Raw genomic sequence first — 12781 nt, 5'->3', positions numbered from 1 at the left:
CTTAGTTAGATAGCAAGTCCCTCTCTCAAAAAATAAAAATAAAAAATAAATTTTGCCCATGTCCACCCAAATTAGCATTAAGTAGCAGAATAACCTGTATTCTCAGAACACATTTCTTTTGAATAGGTATGACTCCCTCACCGGGGTTCCGGTCAGCCAACAGAACTTGCTGCTGGAGAAGGCCAGCATCCTGTTCAACATCGGAGCTCTCTATACCCAGATTGGGACCCGGTGCAATCGGCAGACCCAAGCTGGGCTGGAGAGTGCCGTGGACGCCTTCCAGAGGGCTGCAGGTGAGTCCCTGCTGGGGCTGCTAGATGCAGCCTGGCCTCTGCCAGCAGAGGGTCACAGACCCACACTTGGCCTTGAAAGCTGGAAAGGGCCAGGTCCATTTCCAGCACTGGTGTAACTTCCCGTCAGCTGACTTGATTGATGGTTCAAGCTATGAGGGTTTGGTCTGGTGTGGCTCACACACACAGTGAAGCCTGTGGTTGACAGTTAATCAAATGAATGGCTCCCAAGATGCCAGGAAGAGCTGCTCCTTTCACCACTTTACGAGGCATGGAATAACTTCTCCAAAACTGTGGAAATGTGACTTTTAGTTTATCTTATCAATGATTTTATAGTCCCCCTTATCCCTGGGGACAGGTTCCGAGACCCCCAGTGGATGCCTAAAACTGGGGACAGTACTGGACTCTGTGTGTGTGTGTGTGTGTGTGTGTGTGTGTGTGTGTATTATGTTTTTCCATATGTGAGCATTCCTAATATAAAGTCTTATTTATAGATTAGACACAGTAAGAAATTAACAACAATAACTAATGATAAAATAGAACAGTTATAAAAATACACTTCTTTCTTTCCCCTCCCTCCCTCCTTCCTTCTTTTCTCCCTGGGGATTGAACTGAGGGACTTTTTAATGAGCATTGCCAGACCTTTTGTATTTTGAGACAGGGTCTCACTAAGTTGCCCAGGCTGGGCTCAAACTTCAGTCCTCCTGCTGCAGCCTCCCAGAGTGCTGGAATTACAAGTGTGCGCCACCACCCCTGGCTTCATTTAGTATTTTTGGACCAAGGTTAACTGAAACCAAGGAAAGCGAAACCTCAGATAAAGGGGACTACTGTGTTCCTCTTTGTGCCTTTATTTGATACTCATTCAAGTCCCCTGTTCCCAGCCTGGTGATATGTAGGGACACCTCAGGGTTCTGTGAGCCTCTTCTGGGGTTTCTAAATGTCTTTCCCATTTTAACCTCTTTTCCCAGCCAGTCATCCCTAAAAGTGTTGACAGTGAACCAGATGCAAGGTGAAGAAAGCCAGCTTAGTGCCAGCCCACAGAGTGGGGTGCGGACCTGGTGCAGGGAGAGCCTGGCATGCCGTGGGTGTGACTGAGGGGTCTGCGCTGCTCCCTTCTAGCAGGGCTTGTGTCTAGGGCGGAGTCAGTGTGGTGAGTGGTGACGCTGAAGCTGGCTCCACAGCCTTCCGGCCTCTGCACTGATCCTCCCCATTCTGCTCTGCAGTGTAGTGACTTCCCTTCTTTTCTCCTAAGAAAGAACCTATCTGGTACTCATGTTGTTTTGCAAGCCTATGCTTTGTCATTGTGGAATTTCTTGCGTTAAAATGATTGATCCCTTGGATGAAATGATATGCTAAGATCCCATTTAGATGCCATTGCTTTTTTCTTTCTTCGGTTTTTTGAGACAAAGTCTGGCTTATATCCTAGACTGACTTTGAACTAGAGCTCCTCCTCCCTCAGCTTCCCAAATGCTGGGGCATCCCATTTCTTCTACTGGAAGACTTCTGGACTTATCTTTCTTTCTGCAGACTCTTTCTGTGGGTATACTTTGAGATCTAGCTACAGAATGTCAGAGGTAGACAGAAGGAAGATGGAGAGCAGCGGGGAATGTGGGGACGCCTAGAGGGGAGCAGCCAGCCAGAAGCAAGTGCCATCTTTCTGTGGGGGTAGCAAAACCAGAGGAACTGGTTGGTTGGGGTTCACGGGGCAGAGCCTGTTCTAGGTGTAGCTTGACTGTCAGTCAGTGCTCCACACAGTTAATTTTCTAAAGTATGGGAAACTCATCTGGGGGCTGCAGCATGAACTCATCCATGGGAATGGATTGTGCTGTTCTTCCCTGAGGGGTGGGGGAAAGCAGCATCTGAGTGACCCAGGTTTCCTGGGTGACTGTGTCCCCGGCCTCCCTCACTCATTCCAACCTGCTTTTGGCTTTCACCTCTGTCTCATGCCTGGTCACTGATGAGATTTCTCACATCTGTCCCAGGGGAGACGGGAGCAGAGAGGAGCCAGCTGCGGTCCTTGGTTGCTGTAGATGTAAATGTTTTTGAGTAAAATTCACATTTTAAATATATATTATAGAATTTCATCATTTTAAACATTATTTTATTGTTGTGAAATATATGTAAGATAATATTTATTTATGTACTTATTTTTTGTGTGTAGTGCTGGGGATTGCACCCAGGGCCTTTGCACTGAGCAGTATCATCAGCCCTTCTTAATTTTTAAAAAATTTTGAGACAGTCTTGCTACGTGGTCCAGGCAAGGCTTGAACTTGTAGTCTTCCTGTCTCACCGTCCTAACGTGCTGGGATTACAGGTGTGTGCCCCATGCCCAGCAGTTTTAACCGTTTTTAACTGTACGATTTAGTGACACCACCACACCCAAACACTGTACCTGTTAAACAACCACTTCCTCTCTTCTTCCCCCAGCTCCTGGTAACCTCTCTTCTGCTCTCTGTCTCTATGAATTTGACTCTTCCAGGTACTTCAATACATAGAATCATATAGTATTTGTCCTTTTGTAACAATAATATCTCCACTCTTGTGGCATGTGTCAAAATTCCATTCCTTTTTTAATAATGTTTTCTTCTTTTTGTGGTGCTGGGGATGAAACCCAGGGCCATGTGTGTGCTGATGACTGCACCACACCTCTAGTCCCTTACTCCTTTTTAAGGCCACAAGATTGCATGTGTCGTTAGCATGCTTACGTACTCATCCGGCGATGGGCATTTGGTTGTTTTTACCTTTTGCTCTTGTGACTAGTGCTGTGAGTATTAACATGAATGTACGTGTTCCGGTTATGTCCCTGCTTTCAGTTCTTTGGGTATATATGTCAGAGATGAATTGCTGGGTAATATGCTATTTCAGAATTACATTTTTAAAGATGCTCTCAGATATCATAACATACGTGTGTATGTGTGTGTTTTGTTTTGCAGTGCTGGAGCTCAAGCCTAGGGCCTCACGCATGCTAGGCAAGGGCTCTACAACTGAGCTACAGCCCCCCGCCCATAGCATCATGGTGAAATACATATGATCCTCAATTTATGAACAAAAAACTTGTAATTGCAGGGGTTTTAAACTACCTGAAAGAGACGTTCACTCATACTCCGAGTTACGACATGAGCCCCGCCATGCTCAGTGTGCTGGTCAGAATGATGCTCGCTCAGGCCCAAGAAAGTGTGTTTGAGAAAATCAGCCTCTCCGGGATCCGGAACGAGTTCCTCACGCTAGTGAAGGTGGCGCAGGAGGCTGCCAAGGTAAAGCTTCCTAGTTGCTGTGACTTTTAGGGGTGGGCGGGATATGAGGGTGTAGGTATCCTGGGGGCAGTGAGGGGTTCCCATGGTGGCAGCTTGCCTGTCACCTGGGCGATGTGCCCACCCTACCCGAGGCTGCTGGCTCGCATCTTCTTGGCAAGCATCTGTGCTTCAGATATGGATCGTTGATTCCATCTGCAGCTTAGCCTAAAAACCAGCCTAATGACAGGTGCCTGATTGCCCAGTTAACTCTGACTCTGGCAGCAGGCGGAGTCGCTTGGCGTGGTGCCCAGATTCCAGAGGGGCCTCTGGCAGGGGGTGCTGCTGCCTGGAAGAAGGGGCTCTTTTTTTTTTGCAGCCCCTGTACTGGGCTCACTCTTCCCACGGCCCCTTCTGTTTCAGGTGGGAGAGGTCTACCAGCAGCTGCATGTGGCCATGAGTCAGGCGCCGGTGAAGGAGAACATCCCCTACTCCTGGGCCAGCCTGGCCTGCGTGAAGGCCCACCACTACTCGGCCCTGGCTCACTACTTCACCTCCATCTTCCTCATCGACCACCAGTGTGAGGCTTGGAGCTTGGGGGTAGTGGTGGGGCGGTGGTCAGCATGGTGGGGATTCTGAGGTGGGTGGGCGCTGCCTTCCTACCCTGGAGGTGCTCACAGCCTGAAGGCAGAGAGTGGGAAAGACATGTTGACGGGCAGCAGTCACCTGAGCCTGACAGAGTGAGGGTTAGAGGCTCCTGTGGGAGGGAGAAGGAGCGGTTTAGTTCTGTCTGGGATCCAGCAAATGAATTTTCACCTGGAATCTAGACTCTAAAGGCTAACAGAAACTCAGTACTCATGATAAGCAACGTTAAAAAAAAAAAAAAAAAAAGATAAGCAACATTTTAAAGTGGTAGTTGACCTTTTTATTATTATTATTTTTAGCAGTGCTGGGATGTACCTTAGGGCTTGGACCATGCTAGACAAGTGCTCTACCCCTGAGCTGCATCACCAACCCTAAGGTTGTATTTTTGTTTCTTTGTTTGTTTGTTTTTTGAGACAGGGTCTCACTATGTAGTTGAGACTGACCCGGAACTCATTATGTAGCTCAGGCTGGTCTCGAACTCACAGGGATCCTCCTGCCTCAGCCTCCTGAGTGCTGGGATTACAGGCATGCGCCATCACGCCCGGCTGTTAAGGTTGTATTTTGAATAAAATTAAGGGGAAAAATCTGTGATTAAATTTTTAAATAAATGCAGGGATCACCATAAACAGATCTGTGCTGAGCTGTTAGAGCCTCAGGCAAAAGAGAAATTCACCATGGATTTTTTGGCATTAATTTTGATATTGAAAAAGTTGCATTGAGGGCCAGGGATTTAGGTCAGTGGTTCCACTGCCTGCCTCACAAGTGCAAGGACCCGAGTTGGATCACCAGTACCAAAAAAAAAATTGCATTGAAATATTACGTATCTTACTTATTGAATTCACATTACCCTTTTAATTATTGATTCTGAGGCAAGTACCTCAGTTTCCTCAGTCTAAGGGCTGGCTCTAATCAAGTGGTCAGGTGAGATTTTTTCCACTTTATTATTTATTTTAATTGTAAAAAATATACGTATGCTGTATAACAAGAAACTCTGATTTAGTTTGGTGTAGTTTTATGGCAGGGCTTGAATCCAGGGCCTCATGCATGCTAGGCAGATACTATACCAGTGAACTGTTTCCTCAGCCCTTCAGGAGGGATTTTTGATGTAGTAATTAGTGCTAATCAAGGCAGCCCCCAGAGAAATAGCCAGCTGTTTAGGGCTGCAGCTCAGCTCTGCCACTGTGCGGCTCTGTGATCTCATTCAGGTTGCTTAGCTGCTCTGTGCCAGTTGTCTCACCTGTACAATGGAGATAGGAAGCAAACCCACCCCAGGGCTTTTGTGGAAACTGAGGACCTGTATGCAAAGCTAAACCGTGCCTTGTGGGTTGCAGGCTCGAGGTGTTAGCTGCTGGTACTAGTGTTGTGTGGTCCTCTAGGGGTGAACTAATGGAAAAGCAGTGTCCCAGTAAGTGCTGTCAAGACAAATGAGGCAGCAGTTCGTGAAGACCTGGATGGCTTTTCAGAGGCAGCAACGTAGGAGTTTGGCTTTTTCTTTCTTCTTCTTCTTTTGTGATACTGTGGATTAGACTTAAGACTTACACACTGAGCTACATCCCCAGCCGTTCGTTTACTCACTCACTTGCTTATTTGTTTATTTATTTATGTTTTGAGTCAGGGTCTTACTAACTAAGTTCCCTAGGCTGGGCTTGAACTTGCAGACCCCCTGCTTCAGCCTCCTAGAGGGCTGCAATGTCAAGCATGTGCCACCAGGCTTTTCTAGCTGAATGTGGAATGTGGCAGCGCCTGAGCACAGGAGAGGAGGCCCAGGGTTGAGGCTGGTGGCGTCTTCAGAGGATGCGCTCCAGGAAGTGGGGTGAAGCAGAGGTGAGGCCTCATCCTAGGCATGGAGGCCACCGGAGTTGTGCAGGGCTGGCAGCAGAGGCTTAGGGCTGCGCTAGGAGGGCCCAGCGGTGGGTGACTTGGAGGAGGCTCAGGGCCAAATCATGAGCCCCTGGCATGTGGCTGGCCCCAGCGAGCAAAGACTGGGGCTGGATTGCCTGGGCTGAGTCTGGTACCCCAGGCGCATGGTACAACCACAGAAGGAAGAAGCCTGGTGAGGCGGCACCACCTCCAGGGATCTGACTGTGGCTCTGGTTGCAGTGAATCGAGGTGCCGATGAGGACCACCAGGAGCAGTGCCTGTCCCAGCTCTACGACCACATGCCGGAGGGGCTGACACCCCTGGCCACGCTGAAGAATGATCAGCAGCGCCGGCAGCTAGGTCTGTCTCTGCCCTGCACCTGGAACTGTCCCTGCTTGCTGCCCAGCAGGACTGGTTCCCGGGGGAGCCCTCGGGGGAGCAGGGCGTCCTGTGACATTGTGTCCACTCTGTATTGATGATGAGGCACGGTCCTTTGGCTCAAAGGGCTCCCGAGGTACTCGGGCTCCTCACCATGGAGGCAGAGCTCTGACCGGCTGCTAACACTGGTGGCCCATGGGTGGCCCTTTGCCATCCTAGTGCAGAGGGACACGGTGTCAGTTTTCTTATGCTTAACCAAGAACAAGGCAAGGTGGCAGTGGGTTTCCCCATGCCCTGTGTTAGTGTGAATCCCTTGCCACTGCAGCCTGGCTCCCTCCCTCCAGCATCCACCCCCCTACCGCTTGGGGACAGGGGCTCCACCCCCGTGCTTTGGCCAGCATCCTTGGACTCACTCTGCACCCTTGTCTGTCTTTCTCACCCTACATTCAATCAGCAAACTCCATCCGTCCTACCTAGAAAACATGATCCTAAATCCAGTCACTGCATACCTCTCCACAGTGGTCAAAGCCGCACATACCGTGTTCACTTGACAAACACGCCCCACACAACCCTCCCCTCTGAGATAGGTTTTGGCGATCCCCACTTTACCACGGAGGAAACAGGCCCAGAGTGATTATGCAGCCTGCCTTGCTCGTGGCTGGTCTCCCTGCTTCTCTCTGCTCCTCATTTCAGTCCAGTGCTCACACCCTGATGGGCCCGGGGTTGGAGGTGAGCAAGTGTTTATCCTACGTGTAAGGTCAGGCACGATCTGGCCCCTGGTCCTCTCCGACTTCATTCCCTCCAGTCGTACCCCTCGTTCCTGGTGACCTTGAGAACCTATGCCTGTGCTGTGCCCTAGTTCAGAAATGCTCTTCTGTCAGATATCTTCATGGCTGCTCTTTCACTTCCTTCAGGGTTCTGGCTCAAGAGTTAACCTGTCAAACAGAGAACAAAGCACAAAAAAGCTAAATTAAAAAATAAAAATATATAGTCAAACAAGTTAGTTAAAAACTCCTCCTTGTCCACTATCATAGAATAGCTTCTACTCCCAGTCTCACCACACCCTCCTACTCTGCTTTATTTTTTTCTCTGTAACCTTATTGTCACATGATCCATTACATATTTCTTTGTTAATTATCCGTCTTCATCCAGTAATGTGTAACTCCATGAACTTGGGGGCAAGTTTTTGGTCATGACTTATCTGTAGTACTTAGGGCATTCTGTGAGTGTTTGTTGAGTGAGTGTTTAATGGACGCAAGTGAGCCCGCATCTCAGAGGGCCCTTGGCCGTCCCAGCAGATCCTTTAGAAAGGACAGTGTCTACCTTCTTGGGCCTGTCCTCGGGCCCTGTGGTGCTCTGTGTTGTAGTCACATGCCATAAACACATGGGTGGTGTCTTCTTCCTGCAGGAAAGTGCCACCTGCGCAGAGCGATCACCCACCATGAGGAGTCGGTGAGGGAGGCCAGCCTGTGCAAGAAGCTGCGTGACATCCAGGTGCTTCGGGAGGTGTTGTGGGCCGCACACCAGCGCACGAGGCTCAAGCACTCTGAGCACCAGGAGGACGACGATCTCCTGAACTTGGCTGATGCGCCCGGCATTGTCTGTGAGTGGCCAGCCCTGAGACCCTGCACGTGTGTGGAATGCACCCTTGCGGGAGGCTGGGCGCCTGCTGTTCACACTGTGCTTGCTCATCCTGCAGGGCTGCACAGGGAGCGGCCGGGCACCTCCCTTTCCCTGGCCTTTCCCTCTCCGATATCCCCGCATCCAGGGGCTTCTGCATGGTCTTCCTTCCCATGATGCCTGTGCGGCCCCTGCTCCTCTCCTGCCCCTGGACACTTCCTGGGGTGCCTACCATGTGGGTCCCTCGAGCCCACATTCTCTGTCCCCTGGGCTGACTGCATTTCTAGTATGGTCCTGCCCATCCTGGCCCTTTCTACCATCTGCTCTCCCTGGTTTGCCTTCTCTGGAGCCCTTTCTACGAGGTCTCAGGACTCCTTTGGGGCTCAGCCATCTCTGTCATCCCAAGACCCTGGGAACTCATCTTTCTCTCTGATGCCTTCAGAGGCTCCACACCACGAACATTGTAGCCGCCTTCTAGAAAACTGTTCTTCTCTCTTTTACTGTCCACTCCCTAGACAGCCTCCTAGTACCCTTCCTGGGCTTGCTCCTAACCCTGTGTTCTTCGTATTCCATCACCACCACCATCTGTCGGCATCTCTGGGGTGTGGGCACCCTCATGGGTCAGGAGTGCAGAGTGAACTGGGCAGTTGCTGCTGCCCTCGGATCGTGGTGGTCACTCGTGGCTGGGACAGTGGGAGTGTGAGGGCCTCCTTAGGGGAATGGCTTTATAGTGAGGGAGGGAAAGGACTGGGATCCCCTTTGTCAAAATCTCCCAAGGACACAGAGGAAAAACTACTCAGGCTCCACTTCTCCCGCTGCACGCTCACAAGGTAGATCCTTCCCGACACCAGGTGAGGGGTGGTTGCCTCCACCCAGCAGGCGAGCAGTCCCCCAGCTGACACTGTGCTCTCTAGCCCAGTTCGGTACCCACACTGTCCACCCCGAGGTAGTGTCGTGTCCCCCCGGCTGAGGGCCCCGTTTCCAGGACTCCCTGTCCATCTGATGCTACTCACAAGCCCTGGGTGGTTTCACCAGGCTTCCCCCATCTCCTCCTCGGGGACAGTTTCCTAGAATGACATACAGAACTCAGGGAAACCCACTTCCAGGTTCATTACGAGCGTCTCACGAAGGATACAATAAGGCAGAGGGAGGGGTGCTGAGCCTCTGCACCCTTTCCTGGTGCTTCTCCTGCTGGGCATCACCTTGTGTTCAGCTCTCCTGAAGCGACTCTGAGCCCTGTCCTTTGGGGATTTTATGGAAATGTCAGAACACGGGCCACGGATCACTGGGAAATGCTCACGTCACACATTAATAATGAGAACAGGAAGCCCATTATGCCAGGGCTGCGTACTGAGAGCTGCATCTGAAACAGGTCATTTCTCCACAGAGTGGCAACGGAAGTCCACCAGAAGAGCAGTAGGCTCCTTGGAGGTCAGGAACGTGTCTGGTTGTTACTTCTCTGTCCTGGCCCTAAACAGGTTAGGGCTTTATTGTGGCCCAGTGGAAGGCACAATGACACAGCCACGGGTGAGCAGGGTTCCATCTTCTGTGCTACTCTCCCAACCAAGGCGAGTCACACATGGCCAGGAGAGAGCATTGCTTTGTCTTCTGTTTGGACAGAAGGCTGAAGACCTGCATTGTAAAGGATCACATTCCATTACAGAAGCATTGATTTTTTTCATTTTCTAGCTAAGACGGAACAAGAGGCTGAAATGGTATTGCCCCAGTTCTCCAAAGTGACAGTAACGGACTTCTTCCAGAAGCTGGTATGTTGAACACCTATTTCATAAATGACCTAAGAGGAGAGCTTTTCTATTTTCCGAGTATATTGTCTTAGCCTGTCCAGGCTGGTAACGAAATACTGTGAACCACATGGCTTTTACACAACAGAAATTTCTGTCCCTGAGTTCTGCCAGTTGAGAGGTCCGAGGTCAAGTCAGCAGCAGATTCAGGGTGTGGTGAGGTCTTCGTGACTTGGAGATGGCACCTTCCTACTCTGTCCTCAGGTGGCAGAGACGAGTGGCTCCACGGAGCCCACTTACATGAGCATCAATTCCGCTATTGAGGGCTCCACTTCGTGACCTGTTCACCTCCCAGGAGGCCCGATCCTAATGATCACGTTGGTTTCAACACAGAATTTGGGAGAGACAAAAACTTTCAGACCATAGCATATTTTAAAAGCTCTATATTTAGGTATTTGTGGGGTTTTATGTTAAAGGTTTTATTTAAGACTTGGTTTTGTTTCGTTTGTTGTTTTTGTGTCAAGGTCTCACTGTGTATCCCTGGCTGCCCTTAAACTTGAAATCCTCCTGCCTCAACCTCTTGAGTGCCAGGATGACTTGCACCATGGCACCTGACTTAAGATAATTTTAATTGAGATACTTTTTAGAAGATAATATTTTAAATACATTGGATATGTTAGAGAAAATGGCAATCAGTATTCTTGCATGCCTGTGGTAGCACCTGTTGCTTCAGATGGTATCGTTAGCCTCTCACCAAGGCCAAAGGAGGTCAGGACAGCAGGCAGTGTTCCTCTTTAGCTTCCACAGGTCTGGTTCAGAACAAGGCACAGGGCACCTACAGGTCCGGCTGTTCAGGAGACTGAGGCAGGAGGATCCTTTGAGCTGTCATGACTTTGAGACCAGACTGTGTGACATAATATAGCGTGACTGACCCCTGTCTCAAAAAAAAGTCTCATTCAGTCCTCAAACACTCATCCTAATGATGCTCTCCTCCAAAGGGTCCCCTGTCTTTGTTTTCGGCTAACAAGAGGTGGACACCTCCCCGAAGCATTCATTTCAACTTGGAGGAAGGCGACCTGGGGTTCACCTTGCGAGGCAACACCCCTGTTCAAGTCCACTTTCTGGATCCTTCTTGTTCTGCTGCGGTAAGCCCATCGCTCTCCAGCTGAGGGTACACAAAGAAGCAGCTCAGACACCTACCAGGGCTCACCTATGTCAAAGGCCTGACTTTGGATGCCAGAGCCTTCTGGGTGCTCCATGCCCAAAGAACAAAGAACAAATGCTTGCCCTGTCTTTTTTTTTTTTTTTTTTTTTTTTTTTTTGGGGTACGGGGGATCAAACTCAGGACCTTGTGCTTGTGAGGCAGGTGCGGTGCCACTGAGCTAAATCCCCAGCCCTGTTTGTGCTGTCTTGAAACAAACTTATGCACATGTCTGCTGGGAACTGACTTGGAATTAAGTGCACAAAACACTGACCTTTATTTAAACAATATTTTTGTAGATGGCAGGAACCAAGGAAGGAGATTATATCATTTCCATTCAAGGTGTGGATTGTAAGTGGCTGATGGTGAGCGAGGTTATGAAGCTGCTGAAGAGCTTCGGTGGGGAGGAGGTTGAGATGAAGGTCGTGAGCCTCCTGGATTCCACGTCATCCATGGTGAGCGCAGGGGCCGCAGTGGTGAATGCAGTGTGGAGTGCGGCCTTTCCCAGGGCCTCATCTTAAACATGGCGGTGTGCTCACCGGGTCAGAGCGGTCATTTGGAAACTTTTTAAAGGTTTAATCCGATAGATAAAATAATCAGTGGATTTGTTTTTCTGATTAAATTCTATTAAAAAACACATATGATAGAAAAAATGTTCAGACTCTACAGAAGGTGTTAAGACAGCAGGCAAAAGTCCCCTCCATACCTCAGAGGCAGCATGGTTTCCTGGGAGACCTTGGAAGTATTTGATGCTTCTCCAAATTCATGTGCACAATTAGACCCTTTAACTCTTCCCCAGCTCTAGGAATCACATCTGAGATTCTCCTGAACATTGCTGCTCCTAACAGTGTAAATGTAACAGCATTTATTCATTCAGCAAATACTGATTGTCCGCTGTGTGTGTGATAGTGCTTTTGTTACTCTAGTGAATCAGCTAAGGTTGGGTACTTAGGAAAAAAGCAGCTTCCTTAGCTCACAGTTTTGGAGGCTGAAAGTCCAAGATCAGGCAGCTCTATTGATTTGTTCTTTGGTGAGGACCTAATGGTGAGAGCACACGTGGAGGGAGAGATCAGATCCTGAAGTAGGAGGTCCCAGCGCTCTGGGAGGCTGAAGCAGGAGGATCACAACTTTGAGCCTAGCCTGGGCAACTTAGTGAGACCCTGTCTCAAAATTTAAAAAAAAGGAGTGGGGATATAGCCAAGTGTGAAGGTCCTGGGTTCAATCTCCAGTACTGAAAAACAAAAAAACAAAACAAAACAAAAAAAACCAAATCCCCAAACAGGAAGCCAGAGCCACCCAAGTCTGTCTTGTGAGGGGATGTCCCCAGATGACCTAAGGACTTCCTGCTGGGTAAAGGACTCAACTCCAACAGTGCCACATTGAGCACCAGGCTCCCACATGTGAGCCTTTGGGGAACAAACCATACCCCAATCATAGCACTGATGCCAGGCACTGGTAGGTGTTGGAGCTTCAGCTCCAAGTAGACAGAGCAGGTCCCTGACCCCAGGAAGCTGGCACCAAATAAGCGAATATGTGGTTGTGATTTGATAACTGCTAGAGGAAAAGAAAACATGTGGTCAGAGGTCTAGGGTGGGGAGAGACTCCTGCACTGGGCTGGAGCTGACCCAAGTGACAAGAAGGATGAGCGCTGGAGGTGAGCAGAGTGCATCGGGCAGAGGCCCTGCTGTAGGATGGGCTTCCCCTGCCAGCCCCAGGGAGAAGGCCTTTTGGTGACAGCACTGTGCCACGGGTGAGCGCGCTGGGGGAGTGGGAGGGGTGGGTGGTGTGGAAGGCAATGGCCCCTCTGGCGGCAGT

The 12781-nt window shown here is 49.8% G+C and overlaps 1 protein-coding gene across 1 annotated transcript in view; it reads left to right on the top strand.

The window, feature by feature from the left end:
* The window catches only part of Rhpn2 (rhophilin Rho GTPase binding protein 2), a 53787-nt gene that overhangs the window by 37854 nt on the left and 3152 nt on the right, over positions 1-12781 (top strand). Inside the window, exons 7-14 of the mRNA XM_010640959.3 lie at positions 127-293; positions 3357-3544; positions 3944-4100; positions 6266-6385; positions 7812-8006; positions 9713-9789; positions 10764-10910; positions 11266-11421. Coding sequence (XP_010639261.1) covers positions 127-293; positions 3357-3544; positions 3944-4100; positions 6266-6385; positions 7812-8006; positions 9713-9789; positions 10764-10910; positions 11266-11421 — 1207 coding nt within the window. The remainder of the gene's footprint in view (positions 1-126; positions 294-3356; positions 3545-3943; positions 4101-6265; positions 6386-7811; positions 8007-9712; positions 9790-10763; positions 10911-11265; positions 11422-12781) is intronic.

The sequence above is a fragment of the Fukomys damarensis genome, unplaced genomic scaffold (assembly GCF_012274545.1).
Source record: "Fukomys damarensis isolate Sample0158 unplaced genomic scaffold, DMR_v1.0_HiC HiC_scaffold_19, whole genome shotgun sequence".
In the NCBI taxonomy this organism is placed as follows: domain Eukaryota; kingdom Metazoa; phylum Chordata; class Mammalia; order Rodentia; family Bathyergidae; genus Fukomys; species Fukomys damarensis.
The sequence above is the reverse complement of the archived record's forward strand: the minus strand, read 5'-3'. Positions and strand labels throughout refer to the sequence as shown.